At 38.3% G+C, this 22,074-nt stretch overlaps 1 protein-coding gene across 1 annotated transcript; it reads right to left on the minus strand.

The window, feature by feature from the left end:
- Positions 1-3,652: 3,652 nt before the first annotated feature.
- On the minus strand, positions 3,653-20,879 carry LOC123669231 (probable histone-lysine N-methyltransferase CG1716). Its single transcript, XM_045602856.1, has 19 exons — positions 19,174-20,879; positions 18,418-18,546; positions 17,276-17,575; positions 15,596-15,686; positions 15,107-15,265; positions 14,629-14,849; positions 13,359-13,519; positions 13,143-13,279; positions 12,693-13,003; positions 10,993-11,149; positions 9,706-9,804; positions 9,521-9,627; positions 8,899-9,022; positions 7,837-7,999; positions 6,991-7,101; positions 6,675-6,778; positions 5,726-5,884; positions 4,958-5,227; positions 3,653-4,163 (listed from the first exon to the last, which is right to left on the minus strand). The coding sequence occupies exons 1-19, from the start codon at positions 20,877-20,879 to the stop codon at positions 4,005-4,007; spliced, it is 4,668 nt and encodes a 1,555-aa protein (XP_045458812.1). The 3' UTR covers positions 3,653-4,004.
- Between the last annotated feature and the right edge of the window lie 1,195 nt (positions 20,880-22,074).

The following is a 22,074-nucleotide window of genomic DNA, read 5'->3' on the forward strand; positions in this document are numbered from 1 at the left end:
GTTTAAATGAAGTAAGAATGAATAATTATAGGTACTTTAAAAGTGGTTCCGCTTGAGGATAGAATTCCAATCTACATTAATCGAACCTGTTTATTGATTTCATTAGTTGTGTGCCGTGTCAGCGGCGACTAAACACCGACGGTCACGCGTTCGATTCCCGCTTGGAGTGGGTATTTGTGTTTATACAAATATTTATTTCCGGTCTGGTCGTTAGTCCTTATGGGTCTCCCCACCGTACCTCGGAGAGCACGTTAAGCTGTCGATCCCGGTTGTTATCATGTACGCCTGATAGCGATCGTTACTCGTAGTAGGGAATATATCCGCCAACCCGCATTGGAACAGCGTGGTGGATTAAGCTCTGATCCTTCTCCTACAATATGGGGAAAGAGGCTTATGACCAGTAGAGGGATATTACAGGCTGAAGCGAAGCGAGCGAATGAATAATTTGAAAGGAGAATGTATTTGTATCTACTTAACTTCTAATATTTGATATATACCTAAGTATGTTAATAGTAACTTGGAAAAAGATTTGTAAAAGAAATTAATGGTATTTTTTAGTGGTGGAAGGTTTTTAATGTCTCCTGAGGAATAACAAAATGTTAAAAGATGACAAGGTTGACGAGAGCGGTGCGAAGATATTCTTTGACAAACTGAAAATTTTTGTTCGTAACGAAAAAACAGTGATAGATAAAGTGAGAAACGAATGTTTAAAAAGAAAATATGAGGTCTACCCGACGGTGGACCTCTGCCCCGCCATTAGATTTTACGCCTGCATAGGGATGAGGTAGGGCACAGCAGGAATTTCTTGCTCAAAATATGGAGCAGCCCGACTGGGGAAGTACCTCGACCTTACCGAAGATCACAGCTAAATAATACTGGTTTCAAGAAGTATTGTGTTCCTGTTGATGAGTAAGGTGACCAGAGCTCCTGGGGGGATTGGGGATTGGGTCGGCAACACGCTTGCGATGCTTCTGGTGTTGCAGACGTCTATAAGCTACGGTAATCTCTTATCATCAGGTGAGCCGTACGCTTGTTTGCCGAACTAGTGATATAAAAAAAGGATATGCGAACGTTCTTATGGTAAGTATTTTACACGTATACATGTACTGAAGTACTTTTATTTTAGGAGCAATGATAGTTGTTTTAGTACTTAAAAGAAAAGCGAGCAAATCTATTTGACAGTCTTAGTTCATATCTTTTTCAAAATTTAGAGTGACCCGCTGGAGAAGCGCCTCAAGCCGACAAAATACTATAGCTAAATAATATTGCTCTCAACATCGTTGTGTTCTTATGAGGAGTGAGGTAGTCAGAGCTCCTCTGAGGATGCTCCTTGTCGACAGCGGAGGTAGAATCGGCAATGCATTTGTGACGCTACGGGTGTTGCAGGCGTCCATAGGCTTGCGTGAACCGCTCATCAGGGTGACCCCATACATTTATTGTAAAGCAAGATGTAGTAAATCGTTTAGGAATATTGATTCCCAAATTATTTTACAGGGATGCACTTCATGGAAAACTGATGAAACTTGTTCGAAACTAGCTGAAGATGCTGAAAAAAGTCGAGCTTCAATTGAAAACAAATAAACTTAAATCAACGATTCAATTTATTTGCTTGTTGTCTGCACTTTTACTGATTTTATTTATATGTAAAAAGTAAAAAAAATCTGATGTAGGTAACCCATTTCATATTTTATCAAAATTATTAAGAAGCGAACGATACGAAAATCTTAATAAAAATAATTGTGTTTGCAGACAAACGAAAAAAAAACCGACTTCAATTACATCGACAAGTAATACAACGTAGATCGACGAAAAAATAGTCAAGTAACTACGCGTTATCAAAGATTACTCAAAAAGTAGTTATCAGATCTCGATAAAATTTAAATGTGACCACATGATGAACATCAGCTTTTCATTAAATTAAAAATTATCAAAATCGAAACACCCAGTAAAAAGTTATTGCGGATTTTCGAGAGTTTTCCTCGATTTCTCTGGGATCCCATCATCAGATCCTGGTTTCCTTATCATGGTACTAAACTAGAGATATCCCCTTTCTAACGAAACAAGAATTATCTAAATCGGTATATCCAGTAGAAAGTTATGCGGTATAATACAACGTAGGTGGACGAAAAAAGCGTCAAGTAAAAACGCATTATTAGATATAACTCGAAAAGTAGTTGTTAGATCTCAAATAAATTTAAATGGGACCAATTGACACATACCACCTTTCAATTAAAAAAAAAAAATTGTCGAAATCGGTCCACCCGGTCAAAAGTTCTGATGTAACATACATAAAAAAAAATACAGTCGAATTGAGAACCTCCTCCTTTTTTGGAAGTCGGTTAATGAATGTTGCTAAGCGCATAACTCGAGAATGGCTCGACCATTTCAGCTATTTTATTTTTTGGTATGTTTTTGGTATGTAAAGGCCCACGGAAGGTTTTAATACTAAAAAAAAAAATACTTTTGATAGAACGAAGTCTGTCCGGGCAGCTAGTGTCAAATAAAATAACATCATTGTGATTTGGCATCGATTCAAAATAGCATAGCATAGAACTAACAGTTTTATTTTATATTTTGATATATATATTCAACGTACCAATAATTAAAATAAAACAAAATTGTATTAAAAGAAATAAATTTTATTTGTTCTGAAGGCATCGATCTCGTTGCCACGCCTTATTCAATAAACCAGAGCTTATCCTTACGTCATCATACTCACACCTAATACAAATATCCTCTATCAACACAAACTGCGTTCCTATTATATTTACAGTATATACAATTATTGACACGAAGATAGGTATTGTCCTATTATAAAATTGCATTTTAGTAGATTGATATTTTCGTTCACTGTTCAATTTATACTGTAATCCATGATCATATTGGGATAACTGACTTTTGTGCATTACAAACCATTTGTGATAAATCATCAATTCGACAATAAAAATGTTCACTTTAATGACACAAAAAAATGTCTATACATAAACGTTTAATAATTACGTGGAGGTATGAACCTTTTTAGCTGAGGACTAGTTCAGACCCTTTCTTATATAATATAAATTTTAATGTAAGTTCAATTTCATAATTTAATTTTTAAAGAAACCCTTCCCAGATATCAAAATCGCCTTTCAAATTTGAATTAGGACACTTTAATTTAAAACATAGTTACAAAAACAGCGATAGTCGACAGTTATTTATAAGTAATACTGTACTTCAAGTCACATTCGAGTCTCTGTATATTTGATGAAATATATCAATCATTCAATCCCACTGAGAGATTAGCAATAAATATTTCAATTGCATAGCGCGCTCTTTATGACTTACATTGGTTACAATATTCTAACTAAATGAGGAGTCTCTTAAAAGAATATAGGATCTTATTTATATTTACAAGTACATATAGCTTAGTTTACTTATTTTAAAATCATAGGATAAAGCGATTTTTAATTATTTCAGTGCATTCTTTAAAATGTGGTATCTTACCTTTTGCATAATCGTGTTAATCAATTATAGTTAATTGAAAAGATAAATAAAAATCATTAAAATAAAAATACATGAAAAATTTTCGACCAGTAAAGTTGACAAGTTTTTGTTTTTATATAAAAAAGTTAAAGAGAATATTTATAAAAGTTACAATTACAGTTACAATTTCTTTTTCCTTGTACAATAAAAATGAATAAAAAAAAAAATAATTAAATCATGCCAAACTATAACACATAATCGTCATTGTCAAATTAGCAATTATTATTTATTTTTCACACCTAAAAGATTCTGAACACTGTAATAGCTTACAATTAATTGCCATAGTTTTTGCTCTGAATATTTCTAAGGGTGAGGTGAACATGAGATACCTTATAATTTTTTTCCAGTCATTTTGGCCAGTTCTATATTTCTTTAGAATCACAATTTCCCACCAGTACCTTACACTTAGTATCACTTTAAAGAAATTCTGATGGTTATAATAGAATGTTCCGGATGGCAGCTTTTAGCTGACAAACCTGCCGTTATTCAACCTCTTCAGGGGGCCTCTTGTAAACTGGCCCGAATTTAGCCATGTATTTCTTGACAAACATCTTAGCTTTGGAACGGACTGAATCTGTTACTATGAGTTCTTCGACAGAGCGGCAATGCTTCAATTCCTTAAGCATCACGAAGTGGGTTAACTGTTAAATAAATTTTATAACATTAGTTTGTACTTTGTATGCATGTTAAATTGCAGGCAATTAAATGACAAATAAAAAAAATACATATGCTACTTATTAATTGATGTATTTACTAGTAACCATAAAGTAATTTAAAACAAAAACACGAAATAAACTCTAAAATTATAAACCATATTTAAATACGTCGGTATGTCTTTGATTGCAGTAAAAGAGTTATTGCATACAAAATTAAAACATTCGGTAATCAACTAAATAGTGCTACTACTACAACTAGAAAATTTAATTCAGTTTTTGGAGCTTAATCCACCACGCTGCTCCACAGTGGGTTAGCTGATATATTTCCTACTATAAGTAACGATCGTTATCAGGTGCATACGATTACTATCGGGACCGACAGTTGATGTGCTGTCCGAGGCACGGTGGGGATATCCACACAGACGTTCAAATCGAATCGAACTCGCAAACTGCCGCTGTTTAGTCGCGTACATGGTAACATGGTATACATACGACTACACTATCTTAGAAACATTATCTAAATCTACTATTACTTGCGACTAGCCCGTTGGCGCAGTTTGTAGTGACCCTGATTTCTGTTCGGCGGGTTACGGGTTCGATTCCGTCTGAATCTGGGTGTAATTTTTGTTTATACATATGTTTATATTTCTGTGCATATTTATTAAAAAAAATATATATATATAGTTGTATCAGTCGGCTGTTACTTATAATGCAAACATTAAGTTGCTTTCCATAGGAACAGCCGATCGTTGACGAATGGTTAACGAATGAGCGGGCACCTTCCTGGCGAGGTGCTTGAAGTCGGCGGTGCAGGTGATGCGGCCGGCGGGCGCGTCGGCGCGGCGGTAGGGGTTGAGGTGCTGCACCATGACGCGCGCCATGCTGCTGCGGAACTGCTCCTTGATGCGCCGCGCCGCCTCGCCCGCCGCCCCGCCCGCCGCCCCGCCCGCCGCCTCGCCCGCGCCCGGCGACGGCGGCGACGGCAGCTTCTCCAGGGCCTCGTCCGAATCGCCGTCCGACTCGCTGTCCGTCTCGTCTAGCTCTACGAACTGGAAATACACTACGTATTTTACTATTATGTACGATTAAAAACCAGTTTTTTTTTTATACAACTAGGTCGGCAAATAATAAGCATACGGTTCACCTGATTGTAAGCGATTACCGTAGCCTATAGACACCTGCGACATCGTAAACTAGCATCGCGCTGCCGACCCTACTCCCAATTCCCCCAGCAGCTCTGGTCACGCTACTCACCACAGGAACACAACACTGCTTGAAAGCAATATTATTTACCTAAGATCTTCTGTAAGGTCAAGGTACTTCCCCAGTCAGGCTACTACTCTAGAGCTTTGAGTAGGATATTGTGCTCTAGCTAAGTAATTTTTTTCGACTTTCTATTTAAATTAGAGCTACTGGGTAATGGTTAAAAATATCTATATTAGAATTAGCTTGCTCGTTTTATAAAAGAAGCAAAGGACACGGAGAAGTGAAAGGGAGAATTTTCCCCCCACCCGCCAAGGTAGGGTACGATACGGTGCAGGGCCGACCTTGAGGTCCTTGTGCGAGAGGCTCCCGCGGCGCCTGCCGGCGGCCAGCAGGCGCACCTTGTGCAGCAGGCGCTCGCGCCGCCGCCGCAGCTTCTCCTTCGTCTGCTTGTAGCGCTTCACCTCCATTCGCCCCGCCAGCTTATCCTCCTCCGTGCGAGGCTGAAAGCATATGTTCTACATTATCTATGTTCTTTATACTAGATACTTGTGAATAAATTAAAAATCAACGATCACATCTCTTTCGAAATTTGTTTAAAGTCGATATATTAATTCACAAAAGAACATCAGTCAGTATCTATTATTATCTATTATATTATTTGGCTGAGACAATTCTAGTTTAGGTAAAGTTAGTTCTTTGCTTTTTTTTTTTTTTTTTTATTTACAAGTCATATACATCCATGGGCTTATGAACCCATGTCCTTTTTTACTCTAAATACATGCAAATTTTTATTTTTATTTTTTTTTTATTTCAAGGTAGGCGTTACAAGTTCTTTGCTGTGTGGTTACGGCAGTAAAGAATATAGCCACCCCCTCTCTTCCCGTCGGTGTCGTAAGAGGCGACTAAGGGATAACGCAGTTCCACTACCACCTTGGATCTTAAAAAGCCGATCGATGGCCGGATAACAATCGAATTGCTGGCTTTGAAATACGAAGGCCAAAGATTGGCAGCAGCGTCTTCGGTGCGACAAAGCCAGCCCTGCGGTCACCAACCCGCCTGCCCAGTGTGGTGACAATGGGCAACACACATGAGTTCACGCCATTTTTGGTGCCAACTTGTGGAGGCCTATGTCCAGCAGTGGACAGCTTTGGCTGAAGTGATGATGATGATGATCAAATTATTTCTTTCTTCCACATAGAAATATAATCCAGACAAAAAACTAACTATTAATGCAATACAGTATTATGTTTATCTAATTGAATTACATGCATATAAATTAGAAAAACATACACTAATTGGTCTTTCCGACACAAGGCCTGGCCTTCGTTTTCTTGGTTTCATACTGAGTAAAGCATGATCTGGGATCAATCCGTTATGAGAATCTTCTTTTATTACTGTAAACAAAAAAGGTAATAAATCATACAAATAAAACTGGAAATAGAAAAATACTTCAGTTCATTTTCCATAATTATAAATTGATATTTGTAACTCTGGTCCCATTTGCATTAAGAAAATAGTGACGATAAGTAACTTAGCAAATTCAAACACTAATTTGTTATAAAAGGTTATCTATATGAAATTTCAGGTAAATAAATGAAATTAAAACCTTCATAGATGCCGTTGACTCCCTCAACGAGTTTGCCTTTGACTGGTCGTCCGATTACAGCTGACTCGAGTGCAGTCATTGGTTCCGCTTCTTCTTCTGAAGAACTCTCATCTAAAATTTAAATATGAATATAATTGCAATATTGTGTATGTAAATACGAGTTTTTTTAAACTATTGCTTATGAAGTTAAGTTACAGTTCTAGAAAAGTTTAGGTAGAGATGACTAGTTTCCATTACAGGATAAAGTACCACATGATTGTACAGTAATTTAAAAATGTATATTTTTATTTGCAAAGTTTACATAGAACTTTGACCAGAAAATGGACTTCTTGACAATTAGCTATTATTTCTTTGTACATAAGACATTCAGAAAAAACTTTCTGATCGATTGACAACCCTCTTAAGGTTTCTAGCTCAGATGATGGGAAAGTTGTTATGTTCTGCTTAACTTACACAACAATTATAGAGCTATTAAGTCTCTGTCCATAATTTTGCTTACTAGAGATAGAATATTGGCATAAGTTTTCCCTTAATCTTTGCCAAAATTCTATCTTAAGTAAGATTAAAGGAAGGGTCCCTGAGAGGGGGAAGAGTGGAGTAGTGTGGTGTGTTCTTAGAACAACAAGCCCACCTGGTATGGTAAAAATTTTTAATCAGAATGTTGGTGTTGTTATTTGGTACAACAAGTTCATACGAAGCATCGCTATGATGCTACGCCAAAACTTTACTTTAATTAAGATAGATTAAGGAATCGATTCTTGTGTGGGAGTGACGGGGCGAGGCGAGAGGGGAAAGAAGAGAAAGGGTAGAGGAAAGTACTGAGTGAAGAGAAGGTGGTTGAGGAACGGGGAGGGGGGTGGCAGTGGTGTGCCGTGTTACCGGGGTCGGGCGGCGGCGGCGGGGCCCACTGCGGCTGGCGCAACTTGACGTGGTAGTAGTAGCGGCGGCCGCGCGCGTCCAGCGCACTGCGCCACATGGACGGCAGCGCGGGCGCCTCGGGGCCCGGCGCCTCCGCCTGCCGACAGCTCGCTTCATTGTAAACTTAACCCTCATGTCATTTCTTCGGTGGGAATTTTTAAAACCCGCCATAAGATATGTCTATATATTTCTCGATTAAGGTAAAAACAAAGTTATGTACTTTTAGCTTCAATAACCTTTATTCTTGTAAAAAGATATTCCGGCGTTCATTCCAATCGGACGGCATCGCGGACGAAAAGCAGTAAATATAAATATATATTAATTCGCAGTTCCACTACCACCTTGGAACTTATAAAGCCGACCGATGGCGGGATAACCATTTAACTGCTGGTTTTAAAATTCACAGGCCGAAGACGGGCAGCAGCGTCTTCGGTGCCACAAAGCCAGCCCTGCAGTCAACAACCAGCCTGCCCAGCGTGGTGACTATGAGCACATGAGTTCGCGCTTTTGGCGTGAACTTGTGGAGGCCTGTGTCCAGAAGTGGACTGTGATAGGTTGAAATGATCGATGGCGTTGTGGCCCCCTTAAGTGGAATGCGCTCGTTGTTTTGGGGTACAAATGACGTCACGCACTCTAAGATGCCTAAACATGGCGTTTTGGCAGGATTTTTAAACAAACAATATTAAAACATGATTTGAGTACCTAAGAGGCTAAGAAATAAAAGTTTTTTTTTTTTTGGAAATAAGTATTCATAAAGATTAATTTAAAACGCGTTCTGAAAATTTGTCCGCATTATTCGTAAATAAAAATAACAATTTTTACTTTCGCTCAGTTATCTTCTATCTTAACTATTTGCTATTTGTTTTTTTATTTGTAAATATCACAGTCCTGATAAATTTCTTGAATAGCATTGTTTTTTAACTTTTACTCAAAATATTTTAGGAATTTAATACAAATTAAATTTTAACATACATGAGTAGCTGGTAGAGCATTGGGTGGCGTTTGTTGTAACTGTTGTTGTGGTTGTTGTTGCTGTTGCGGGGCGGGGAAGGGTGGAGGCAGCTGTTGTCCGAACATGAACCCGCCCATCCCGAACCCGCTGATGCCCATCATACTGTCGACAACAATGTTATTAGTCTGTAACAGTGGTTTTTGTTGTTGGTAGTTGTAGCATAATGTAAAATATGTATATTAGTGTTAGTTTTGATGCTACTAATGAAGACCGACGCTACAAGATTAATACTAGCAAAAATTTACGTATATTTTATTATTTACATTATAACACTATTTTTTTTTCCTTACATCTTAAAGTATCTTACAAAAAGATGAAGAAATCCTTATTTTAAAGTATTCAGTAATTTTTATTAAATATCATTTTGCTTTCACACAGTTAGCAAAAACAATAAATAATATAAAACAGTTACAATATACATACATATATTTACTGAAGACTTCATAATAATTAAAATATAAGTGACATTATTGATGATGTGGATGTACAGAATATTTTGTGTGATACATATATGCAAAATCAACTAAGTTTAATACAAATAAATAAAAGAAACCTGTTATGAAAAATAATTAAAATCCAAAAAAATTCATCATTACTCACTTAGACTGAGGAACGCAGAATTGCGGTCCTGGGAAAGGCTGACAGAATCCCGGGGGTCCCGGGGGTCCCTGGAAGTCTCCGTTGGACCCGACCCATTCAGGTGGCATGTCGGGAGGCATTACACCGGGCATCATGCCGGGCACGCCGGGTGGGACCATGGGCACCATATTGCCCCCGCTGATCATGTTGGGCGGCCCGCCTATCATGTTGGGCGGCCCGCCTATCATGTTGGGCGGACCACCCATCATGTTTTGTGAGCCACCTATCATGCCTTGTGGAAACATCTGTCCAAAAAATCATATTTTACATTTGTAAAATATAAAACAAATAAATTTATTCAACTATTTATTCTTTATGTATAGTATATTATAATGGGTACGTTCCACTAAACATCCGCAACGATTGTAACGCTCTCTCTATCGTTCCACCTAAGGCCCGTGGTCGTCGCGAGCGATGGTTCGACGTCATAGATGACGTCACTGTTCACTACCGCATTGCGCCCACTTCACCCACAAAATATAGGTGGGTCAAAGTTGGCTTTCATCAAAACGTGGTGGGAATTTAAAGAAAAACTGTCAATATCAAATTGTGTATGTTATCAGAGCATAATGAACTTTGAGAGTCATTATCTCTCATTCGTTTAGTCAAAAACGCAACAATAAATTCATAGGAATCCAAGTTGAATTCAGTTTTACTCCAATCCATACGAAATATTTACTTACACAGCTGCATGTTTTTATCATGCTGCCATATTGCGAGCACACGGCATTCAAAAATATGCGTTCCACATATACAATCCGCCTATAACGCCCGTGGCGTTTTTACGTTATTGGAACGACAATTTCAGCGCTCGCGGGCCTTAAGTGGAACTTAGCCAATATATCTGTACTATAACACATCTCTCTTACTTCTCTTTATAATCTAAATTGGTGTCACTTCAAGGAGGTGGTAATAGCGAATGATAGTAATAGTGGGCGATAGTAATTACGGGTAGTAATAGTATTGAGTGGATTGAAATTGATAGAGGTAGAAATGAATGGTTATAAAAGTAGGCGCTAATAATAGTGGTGATTGATGGTGGGAATAGGAAAGTAGTGGTAACAGCGGGTAGTGCTAGGAGTGGGTAGTGACAGGGGCCGCTAGTGGTAGGGATGGATAGTGACAGGAGCAGGTAGTGGCAATGACGGGTAGTGGCAGTGACAGGTAGTGGCAATGACGGGTATTGGTAGTGGCAGAGGCGGGTAGTGGTAGGAGAGTTTAGTGCCAGGAACGGGTAGTGACAGGGGTGGGTAGTGGTAGGGACGGATAGTGGCAGGAGCTGATAATAGTAGTGACGGGTAGTGGTAGTGATAGTGGCGGGTAGTGGTAGGAGCAGTTAGTTGTAGTGGCGGGTGATGGTAGGAGCGGGTAATCGTAATGGCGGGTAGTGATAGTGGCAGGTAACAGTAGTGCGGCGGTACCTGCGCGAAGGCGTCCTGCGAGGCGGCGTGCCAGGGGTAGACGGCGCGCCAGGGCTCCTGCTCGCGCCGGCGCCGGCTCTCGTCGGCGGCGGCGGCCGCTTCGGCGAAGGCGCGCCGCCGCTCCTCCTTGCTCATGGGCGGCGCGGCCGTCAGCACGCGCTCGCTCAGACTGCGGATTTTCTTTTATATACAACTAGCTACGCAAACAAGCATACGGCTCACCTGATGGTTAGCGATACACCTCCAACACCAGAAGCATCACAAGCGTACTGTTGACCCTATCCTCCAAACCCCCCCAGAAGCTCTGGCTACCTTATTCACTACAGCAAAACTACACTACATGAAAGCAGTGTAGCTGTGATATTTTTTAAAGTTGAGCTATACTCTAAAGCCTGCTTTCTATATTCAGATAGTTTCGTTTTGCTTACAAACCACTCAATTTCGAAACGAATTTTCAAGTGTTTTTGGGATATAGAAACGGAACATAAGGGACCTTTTCACCAGTCGCCGATATAGCTATCGGGCGCATGGCGGTTTCAAGCAGAAAATTTTATGATATTTTTATTTTCTACCACCAACCGTGAACTGATCACGACATGTTTTCGCAAATTTTTTAATAATACTGATGTAAACTAAATAAAAATAAAGACTAATAATAAAATTTAAGACAGTGATATGTGTGAATGTTTACTTATATCGTCGGTTAAATAGAAAAGTGACATTAATCAAAAATTTTGCAATACACGCATATAAAGTTTTTACTTTTTAACCTTCTTCAAAAAAAAAGGAGGTGGTTACTAAATTCGACTGTATATATACATATTTATGTATGTTCGGGGATAACTTCGTCGTTTATGAACCGATTTTGATAATTCTTTTTTTTGTTACAAAGGAGATATCCCTGGTGTGGTATGATAAGGAAACCAGGATCTGATGATGGGATCCTAGAGAAATCGAGGGAAACTCGAAAATCCGCATACCTTTTTACTGGGTGTACCGATTTTGATAATTTTTAATTTAATCGAAAGCCGATGTTTATCATGTAGTCACATTTAAATTTCATCGAGATCTGATTACAACTTTTGGAGTAATCTTTGATAATGCGTATTTACGTGACTAATATTCGTCTACCTACGTTGTATTACTTGTCGATATAATTGTTTTTTTTTTTCGTTTGCCTGCAAACACAATTATATTAAATTAATTTTTCCTTCTATTTTTTATATTTACATATAAGTGTTATATATAATTTTAAAAGTATTTACATAAAGATTAAGATATTGTTCTTATTTAAAAATATAAAAATATTTATTAAAAAAATGGCAGAGCGATGTTTTTATACAATCAATATGGCGATGACCGCAGAGTACTGAAATGATACTGATGTCATCTAGTGAGCTTGACGTGTATTTTTATAAAGGGTCTTTTATCCATATAGAAACTATGTTGTTAACAGACTCTTTCTAGTAATAACCTTACTTTTAGAAAATTTTTAGAAATATCATTTTCCATTTAACCGACGATATATATAGAGTTATTTAAACATATCCACGTGTCAAATTCTAACACTAGATAGTAAATGGTTTTACTAACAAATGATTTCACAACAATCTATTAATTAATTTAGTACACACTTTAGTATATATTATATTTGTTTGTCAAATATTAAAAGCACATGTGGCATAACAAGTTGGTAAAAAACAATGAACTACCGTATACTACGCCTTCCTTCTGGACTGCTTCTTCTTTTCCTTCTATCTCGCTCGTCTCTATCTCTGTCCCTTTCGCGCTCCCTATCCCTCTCTCTATATCTATCTCTTTCCCGCTCTCTCTCCCTCTCTCTTTCCCTCTCTCGGTCACGATGGTCACGTTCGTCTCTCCGGTCGCGGTCGTCTCTACGATCCCGATCGCGATCACGATCTCTAGTACCACTAGAATCCGCTGCTCTCCTTTCGACGTTAGCCTGTCTTTCGTGTTCTTTCATTTGCTGAATACGCTCTTTCTTTGGAATTTTGAACACTTCCTATAATTACGTTACAGACAGAAATTAAATTATGTTATTTTTTAACTTATAGTTAAAATGAAAAGACAATATAAATGAAGAGGAAAGAGAAATTATATTTATATATATACTTATATTAAACTTTCTAATCAATATTTACCTTTAAGCTTGACCACCTCTCGAGCAACTGATTACAAAGGTCTTTAACTTTTTCTGAGATGACAGCATTTTCTTTAGACTTTTCCACAGTGCCAGATTCATCTTGGGCTGGTCGATTTGGAAGTTCTATTGGCAAACCTGCACAAAAAATATTCCATTAGATTGGTTCTATTTTTAAAGAATTTAAAGTTACAAGTTAAATTGTGCTTTATGTTACCAGTAGCCTCATCAATGAATACAGGATCAGACACAGTGGGATCAGTAGCAGGAACATCTGTGGCAGTAAGCCATCGCTCCACAATAGTGAAGAAACGGCTCTCTTGCACCATTGTTTTGTTTGGAATGGGTAGTCTGTCCACCGTTTGCAGCATTTCAAGTCTGAAATTTAAATTTATGTTTATATTTTTATGTAGCTGATGAGTCCAAAGATTTATTATACTGATACAGATATTATACGTTACAATATGGTTAGATGTTGATCACATCGACCTCACATATCATTATACCTACATCCACAGTTTGACGCCAATCTCTAAGATAGAAGCATGCACTCAAGTTTTCGTGCTGTCAGCTACATATAACTTGAACACCTTAAGAAAAGGTAAATTCCAAGAATTTGAAGTGAAAGTGTGAATATAGGCAAGTGAACTTTACTTTAGACCTATTTCTTTTTTTCTTGACAAGTCTTGATCAGACACGACGAGAGCAGGCGGCGGTACGGCAGATGTGACGTGTCGCGTGTCACGTGGCGCGTCTCACCTGAAGGGCAGCGGCGCGTCCGCGCACCAGGGCGCCAGCAGGCGCAGGCCGCGGTAGTCGAGGAACAGGCGGCGGCACGGCAGGTGTCACGTGGCGCGTCTCACCTGAAGGGCAGCGGCGCGTCCGCGCACCAGGGCGCCAGCAGGCGCAGGCCGCGGTAGTCGAGGAACAGGCGGCGGCACGGCAGGTGTCACGTGGCGCGTCTCACCTGAAGGGCAGCGGCGCGTCCGCGCACCAGGGCGCCAGCAGGCGCAGGCCGCGGTAGTCGAGGAACAGGCGGCGGCACGGCAGGTGTCACGTGGCGCGTCTCACCTGAAGGGCAGCGGCGCGTCCGCGCACCAGGGCGCCAGCAGGCGCAGGCCGCGGTAGTCGAGGAACAGGCGGCGGCACGGCAGGTGTCACGTGGCGCGTCTCACCTGAAGGGCAGCGGCGCGTCCGCGCACCAGGGCGCCAGCAGGCGCAGGCCGCGGTAGTCGAGGAACAGGCGGCGGCACGGCAGGTGTCACGTGGCGCGTCTCACCTGAAGGGCAGCGGCGCGTCCGCGCACCAGGGCGCCAGCAGGCGCAGGCCGCGGTAGTCGAGGAACAGGCGGCGGCACGGCAGGTGTCACGTGGCGCGTCTCACCTGAAGGGCAGCGGCGCGTCCGCGCACCAGGGCGCCAGCAGGCGCAGGCCGCGGTAGTCGAGGAACAGGCGGCGGCACGGCAGGTGTCACGTGGCGCGTCTCACCTGAAGGGCAGCGGCGCGTCCGCGCACCAGGGCGCCAGCAGGCGCAGGCCGCGGTAGTCGAGGAACAGGCGGCGGCACGGCAGGTGCGCATCCCGCAGCAGGCGCAGCAGCGCAGCCTGCGCGCGCCGCGTTTTGGCGCGCACCACCGTACGCGACAGGCGCAGCGTGTGCGCCTGGTTCTTGACGCCCGTGCGCCCCAGCACCTCCAGGTCCTCCTCGATCTGTCGACCAACGATGTTTTATTTTATACGACCCTATTCTCACTATTTGATCTGGTTGATCATTACAATTATTACCAGCCTTGCCAGCCACTATTTTGTCCAGATACAGACTGAAACTACTCCATGTTTATCACGCATAAAACTAATTATTACAATAGTTCTAGTTAGTTGGGTCTCTCGCAAAACATGCCACCGAACCACGTATAATTTTCGATACAGAATAATACAAACAGAATAAAACATGGCAACACACGCACATCGGCGTCCTGTATGAGGTCGGAGGCCTTGTGCTTGTACTTGCGGTCGCCCCTGGGGCGGCGCGCGCGCGGCGCGGCGGGCAGCGCACTCGCGTCGGACGCCTGCGCGTCCTCCGACGACACCGTCATGCCTGACTTGGATGTCGACACGTCTTCCTCCTTACAAAAATACAAATAAATTATTTTTCGCCTTTTAAATTAAAAAAACAATAATAATAAAAAAAAAAATTTGCTTAAAAGAATTTTATGTTTTATATTTTGATTTGATTGTATATCTCAAATTCAATATTTATTTTTCCTAATTTTGATATATGATTATTTTTTCTGTAACTTACTAGTGCTTGGGGCAAAGCTCTGTAAGCATGTGTGTATGTTGATAAATAAATAAATATTCTCAGGTATGTTAAACATTAATTTGTTTGACTTAAGGTGAAGTTAGTGCAATTGAGATGAAATAAATAATTAAAAAAGAAAAAAATAAGACAAAACCTCTTCGTCATAATCGTCGTCAGAGTCCGGCTCGGCTCCGATCCAGCCGCGGCAGTTTTCCGCCCCGCAGTAGCAGCGCTGAGCAACTTTACTGTAACACACATAATTATATTTATTATACACTAAAGTCCTAATGGCCTATTCTACTACCTGTTGTTAAAGTCTATTCGTAACTTATGTGCAGGATAAACCTTATCCACAACCAGGCTCTAAGTTATATAAACCATTATCTACTTTCTAAGATTTTCATACATACATTACATTGTTAATCTATAGAAACAAATAAAATTGGAGTGTCTGTTTGTAATATTAAAATAACTGCTTTTTACTAAATGCATATGGATGTATACACGATACATAATAACATTTTTTACAAATTTTGTTTGTCTGTTCCTGCTAATCTCTGAAACGGTTTGGACGATTTTGACGGGACTTTCACTGGCAGATAGCTGATGTAGTAAGGAGTAACTAACTAAGGCTACTTTTATTTTCTAAATTTATTTATTTTCTGACTCTGCGAACTGAACAATAAATTTTTTGTTAAACTCCACGCGAAATCGCGGGGACAGCTAGTACAATATATATTTTCACCTATGTGGCAACGGCAGTACAAAATATAGCCATCCCCTCTTTCCGTGGGTGTCGTAAGAGGCGACTAAGGGATAACACAGTTCCACTACTACCTTGAAAGTTAAAAAGGCCGACCGATGGCGGGATAACCATCCAACTTGCTGGCTTTGAAATAACGAAGACAGGCAGCAGCGTCTTCGGTGCGACAAAGCCAGTCCTGCAGTCACCAACCCGCCTGCCCAGCGTGGTAACTATAGGCAACACACATGAGTTCACGCCTTTTTACGCGCAAACTTGTAAAGGCCTATATCCAGCAGTAGACTGCGATAGGCTGAGGTGATGTGATATTTTCACTAGTATTCTACTTCAGCCAAAAAATGTAGTAACTATATATATAACATAGTTTTGTGAATATTTTAAAAAAACGTAATATTTTAGATTATTTTATATACCGATTAGAGAGTGACAGAGACAGTCCTTATAGTAATAGCATCAAGTAACTTCATACACATATTTATTATTAATATTTTCCTATTATACCAGAAACTCATTTTGTTAAAAATTATAAATATATCAAAAGAAATAAAATATAAAATACATTAAAAAAAATATATTTACTATTTAACTTGTTTCAGTCTGTAATATCCCACTGCTGGGCGTAGGCCTCTTCTACTATGTAAGGGAAGGGGGAATATTTGCCGAATTGAATATTGCCGAACGGGAATCGAACCTGCGAGCATTGGTGTTTAGGCACCGCCGACACGGCACACGCACCATTACACCAGAATGGTCGTCGTCACTATTTAACTAATAATCCTAATAAAAAAAGAGTGTGCTTTATTTATACCACACACCTGAAGTAAAACTTTTTTAGCAATAGGCGTTCACTGTGTCTTAAGATATACGAAACGTAACTGGCCATGAAAGGAAGAGGAAAGACCGTGCTCGCACCTATCTCTTGCTCGATTCGCCTCGCCCGATCATATTTTTCGTAACGTTATCGTCACACTTTCACTAGGTAACTCCACAAACAAAGCGTGCGTAAAGAAATTTTACAAATACAATTTACGTACAGTTACAAGTTAAGTCAATAAGCTGTTAAAAACATACCCAAAACGTTGAAATTGATAATCAAAGGTAATTTCTTCTCCAACTTTAATGTCTCTTTTGCTGAAGAAACCTATTCTTAGTTCACCATTAACTGTCCACTTCTGTGTTTCAGCATTCGGTTCACAAGAATGGTTGATAAACCTTGATATATTTCCCTTTAATGTAGCATCAATGACTGTGTCTCCTTTTAAAGACATGAAATAGTGATGTAAATTGTTCTCTTCGGAATATGTCTGTGCACGTTTGTAAAACTGCTCATAATCTAGCACTTCGCCTACATACTCCATTAAAAATTCGCCTCTGCAAAGAAAAAATAAAAATGTTGAACAAAACGAGATAAAAAGAATAACTTGTATTAAATAAGAGTATAACTACGAGTATATTAATATTGATTTATTTATTTATTTTCAATATTTATTATATGAATAAATGCCACTTTGTAAATCTTAATAAATTTGTAAAACATATTTGGACTTATTTGTTTTGAATATACTTAATAGAATTTTTAAAGTTTTTAAAATATTACGATAATCATCTGTGATTTTAAAATATATAATACAATAGTGTGACCAAACAGAGATTGGATTCCAGGTTAATAAGAGTCAATTAGCACACTATCTCTGAGTTTCAAAATGTCAACTTAAACTGTTTTTGTTGTTATTACAAACATACAGTAGAATTATTGATGAATTCATTCATCCTTTCCTGAAATTTATACAGATAACGTTGAATGCTACAAAATAAACTAATAGGATATGCTACATATTGCTTATTTAAAAATTTATAAGTTCTGCTATCCACATAAAAAATGAGACATATGAAAAACAAAATTTACATATTTAAAACCTAGTCAGTGAATATATAAATACATTATTCGCACTGCCTGTTCTTAGAAGTCATAAATACATGTAAAACATTTCGCATGACAAATATAGGACAAATATAAATTTTAAACAAATGCTGTCTAAATGCATGGTCGTCTGTTCCTAACGTGAAGAGCTTAATGCTTATTTTAGGTAATAACCAGCTGATGTACATTTAAACAACTTTATTGATACTTATAATAGTACAAAGAAAAGCCTTTTCCCAAAAGTGTTAATTTATTTAAACCTTGTCATAAACATATTTTTAAGTAAACTTACGCAGTAATATCTGCACTCGCTTCTACTCCACAACCCTTTTTATCGGCATAAAATACTTTTAAGGAACCATTTTCTTTTTTCTGGAACCTTCTGTTAGTACATCGTTCACCTACTGGACATCTGGAGTTACTAAAATTGTAAAAATAATAAGTGCATTTATAAGAAAATAATAATAGTTTAAAGTGTTAACTTTATTCTTATTTATTAATATAAGAAAATGCATTTGCTCTTGCAGACACTTGTTTACAGGTCAATTACATGTATGAAATCAATTTTCATTTGTAGACCAAAAACAAACTGCAAATGTATGATATTTTAGATTCTAATATTCTTTACTGCTCTAGATTAGACAGGCTAGGGCAGGCCTACTACATCCCCCGGGGCGAGGTAGCGAATACTAGCGTGACCACATCTCATTCCCTCTAGACGAACAACTGCTCAAACGTGCTGGTTTTTTAGTCAGTAGGAGTCTGAATTAACCCTCTGGCCCCCGCGTCGGAGGGAATCCATGATGGATTTTCCCCACGTAAAAAAAAGACCTACTACATCACTTTACACTAGTTCATTGTAATCATTATTTCACCTGTTAATATTTATGGATACTATTCCACTAAAGTTTAGTAGTATTTTATAAATATAGATGTAGTTATTTAATAATAAAGGAGAATGCATCATTCTAATGCTAATGGTGAAAGAATTATGAAAATTAGCAAAGTATTTTCAAATTATCAATTTTCAAAAAAGACAAAATCTTACCATTCTATCATAAGCAGTCTGTTTAAACAGTCTTCACCACAAGCAAGTTCACCTCTCTCGAGCTCTTCCTTTGTCAAAAAACAATCACAAATCATTTTCTTCGTTTCCTTGCTTACCATACGCTCACACAGGTACTCATTCTCATCCAAATGCTGGTACTGACTCATTCTCTCTTCTATTATTTTGTCATAAGCTTCTTTGGTAAGAGGAGTCGTAGGTTTTTCTTCCTCAGACTCTTTTAATGACTCTTCTAAAGGAGGCAGTTTCTGAGGCAGACCGGGGCTCGCCAAAGGAGAGTTAGCTGGTGAATTAGCGCCCATTTCTAATTCACTTGATCTACGCCAACGTGATTTAACTTTAACTGGCATTTCTGATGGTACTGGGAATGTTAAGGGGTTAGGAGTATTACTCTGTAACCCATCAGACAACCGTTCTTGACTATCAGATCCCATTTCCTCCAATTTTAGCTTTGTCTGGGTAATTAAAGCTTTTTTCAGAGGAGTCTTGACCAAACCATAACCTTTTGTTTTTTGTTTCAAATTACTTATAGTTTTAATGCGATTTGATCTACGAACACCAGTCGGTGACGACTCAGAGGAATCGTTAGAGAAATTTGTATTTAGTTCAGTAACTCGAGAGGAGTTGCTGTCGTCAGAAAGAGTAGAGCTAGGTGTTAGACTAGGATCAGGTCTAGTCAATATGTCGTTAGGAATATGTGGATCGGGAGTGTTACAAGGAGGTGTTCGAATATCAATGACTTCACCACAATCCATGGGGGAATTGGGATTTGATTCTTTCTGAGCCAAATTAAGCTTTGCAAAATTTGTTTGAAATTCAGCGTCTTTGGGTTCTTCCTGTTTTCCAGCATTGTCTTCCTGTTGAAGTTGTGCTGGATTTGGACTTTCAATATTAATGTTATAGTAAAGTTCCTGATTGTCATCCTCAACGATTTGTACAATTGTGATAACTTCATCATCGTCCCCATATTCTAATTGTTCTTCTAATGTAGCTTGATGGTTTTCTTGATTGATTTGCTCATTGGAAAGTAAGACATCCTCATTTTGTATAGTATTTGTAACATTAATTTTCATTTCTTGTAATGGTTTTGTATTTTCTAAATTGTCACTAGTTTTTTCTCCACTCTCTGAGGTTTTAGTTTTTAACAATATATTTTTACTCTGTGTTTCACTAAAACTCATAGGAGGTGAAGTTTCCCTTGAACTTCTTTGTATTGAATTAACAGGTAAAGTAAGAGGACTAGAGCAAGCTCCACTATTGGTGTCAGATTGAGTATCCAATGCGGCATCGGACTCAGAACTTGCACACGGGTCCACAACTCTGATCTCTACACTACTATTAGTTTCACTGTCACTGCCTATTTCATATTTTTTGCTAAATTGATCGTCATTGTTAAACAAACATCGATATTTACCAAATTTCTTATGTAAAGCAACAATTGGAATTGCATTACCTGAAATCGTTTTCAAAGACTGTAAATTTGACGGTGAGTTTATTTTTGGTCCAGAATCGACCGCAGACTCATTTTTAATATCAGGAGGTTGCTGATCTTCCGCTGATGGTTCAGAGGGAGGTTCAGTTGAAGTTGATGTCTCGCCGACTGTTGTATTTGTAGCTTCGACTTGTTTCCCGCGTCGAGTCGACCGACGAGACGGAGCTTTTGTTGCTGGTTTCCTTCTCTTTGCCATTGTTGGCAAACAACCTAAAAATACAAGCACCTATGACAACCAAGTAGAAAACATGCATGGGATCTTAAAACTCAGTGACCTCTTTCGATCGTTATTCGTTGTCTGTCAATGCCATATTGTCGTTGAGGCATACTGAAACATAATTATCATTTATCACTAAAATATAGATTTAGTAATGAATTTATTTAAAGACAACATAAGTATTTATTCAATAGATAATCACACAGCATAACCACCGGTTCGATGCCTTTAAAATACAGTATTATAATTACATGAAAACATACCATTACTGTCTGTAAGTTATTTATTATTTCATCTATTTCAATACTTATAAGTTTATTTAACTTACAAATCTTCTGATAAATTAAATAAATTGCTACCAACAACTGGTTGATTTTTTTTACAAAGCCATTACTTTTTTTATGGCATCCATCATTGAATTTGTTATGCCTAAAATCAAAATTGTCAATGCCAATTGCCAATGGCAAAACTCTTGATCTCAAAATATGCTTGTAAAAGATAAATAACTAACGCTTAAAAATGTTAATATAGTTTAATATTTGTGATATTATTTATATATATTTTTAGTAGATACAAATTTCATACTTTTGTAAAGGAAATATTACGACAAAAATTATTTTAATGATATATTCTAGGGCTTGGGATACCGTAAAAAATTCGGTAACGTTAATTTTTCTCGGCAGATATAACGTTAACTAAAGAATAACGATACCTCAAATTATGTTATTTTGGATTAATGTTGAATCCCTACCTACATTGCTATAATATTTTCTGATACATCAATGAAATAAGAATTATAACTTTACATTATTTATTTTACAAATTATTCATAATAAGGAGTCATAAAGTCATAAATGTAATAATAATGATGATAACTTAACGATTACTTAATGGGTAGATGGTTGGGCTATGAAAAAAAATATTCTGTAAATTCATACATTCATTCGAATCGTTAACAACACTGTTGTTACTTAGTACCAGCATTTAATTTTTTGTTTTATAATTAGTGATCTTTATATAGAACTTATCATTAACATTTGTTGGAGAATGTAAAATATAAGCAACAAAAACATTTTAAAATTATTATATTGATTGACCGCCAAAAATCAATTGTGCATAATATATATACATGAAAAATTAGTTATCATTACGTACGATTGAAAAAGAATGAAAA

Source organism: Melitaea cinxia, chromosome 3 (assembly GCF_905220565.1).
Source record: "Melitaea cinxia chromosome 3, ilMelCinx1.1, whole genome shotgun sequence".
Lineage (NCBI taxonomy): Eukaryota > Metazoa > Arthropoda > Insecta > Lepidoptera > Nymphalidae > Melitaea > Melitaea cinxia.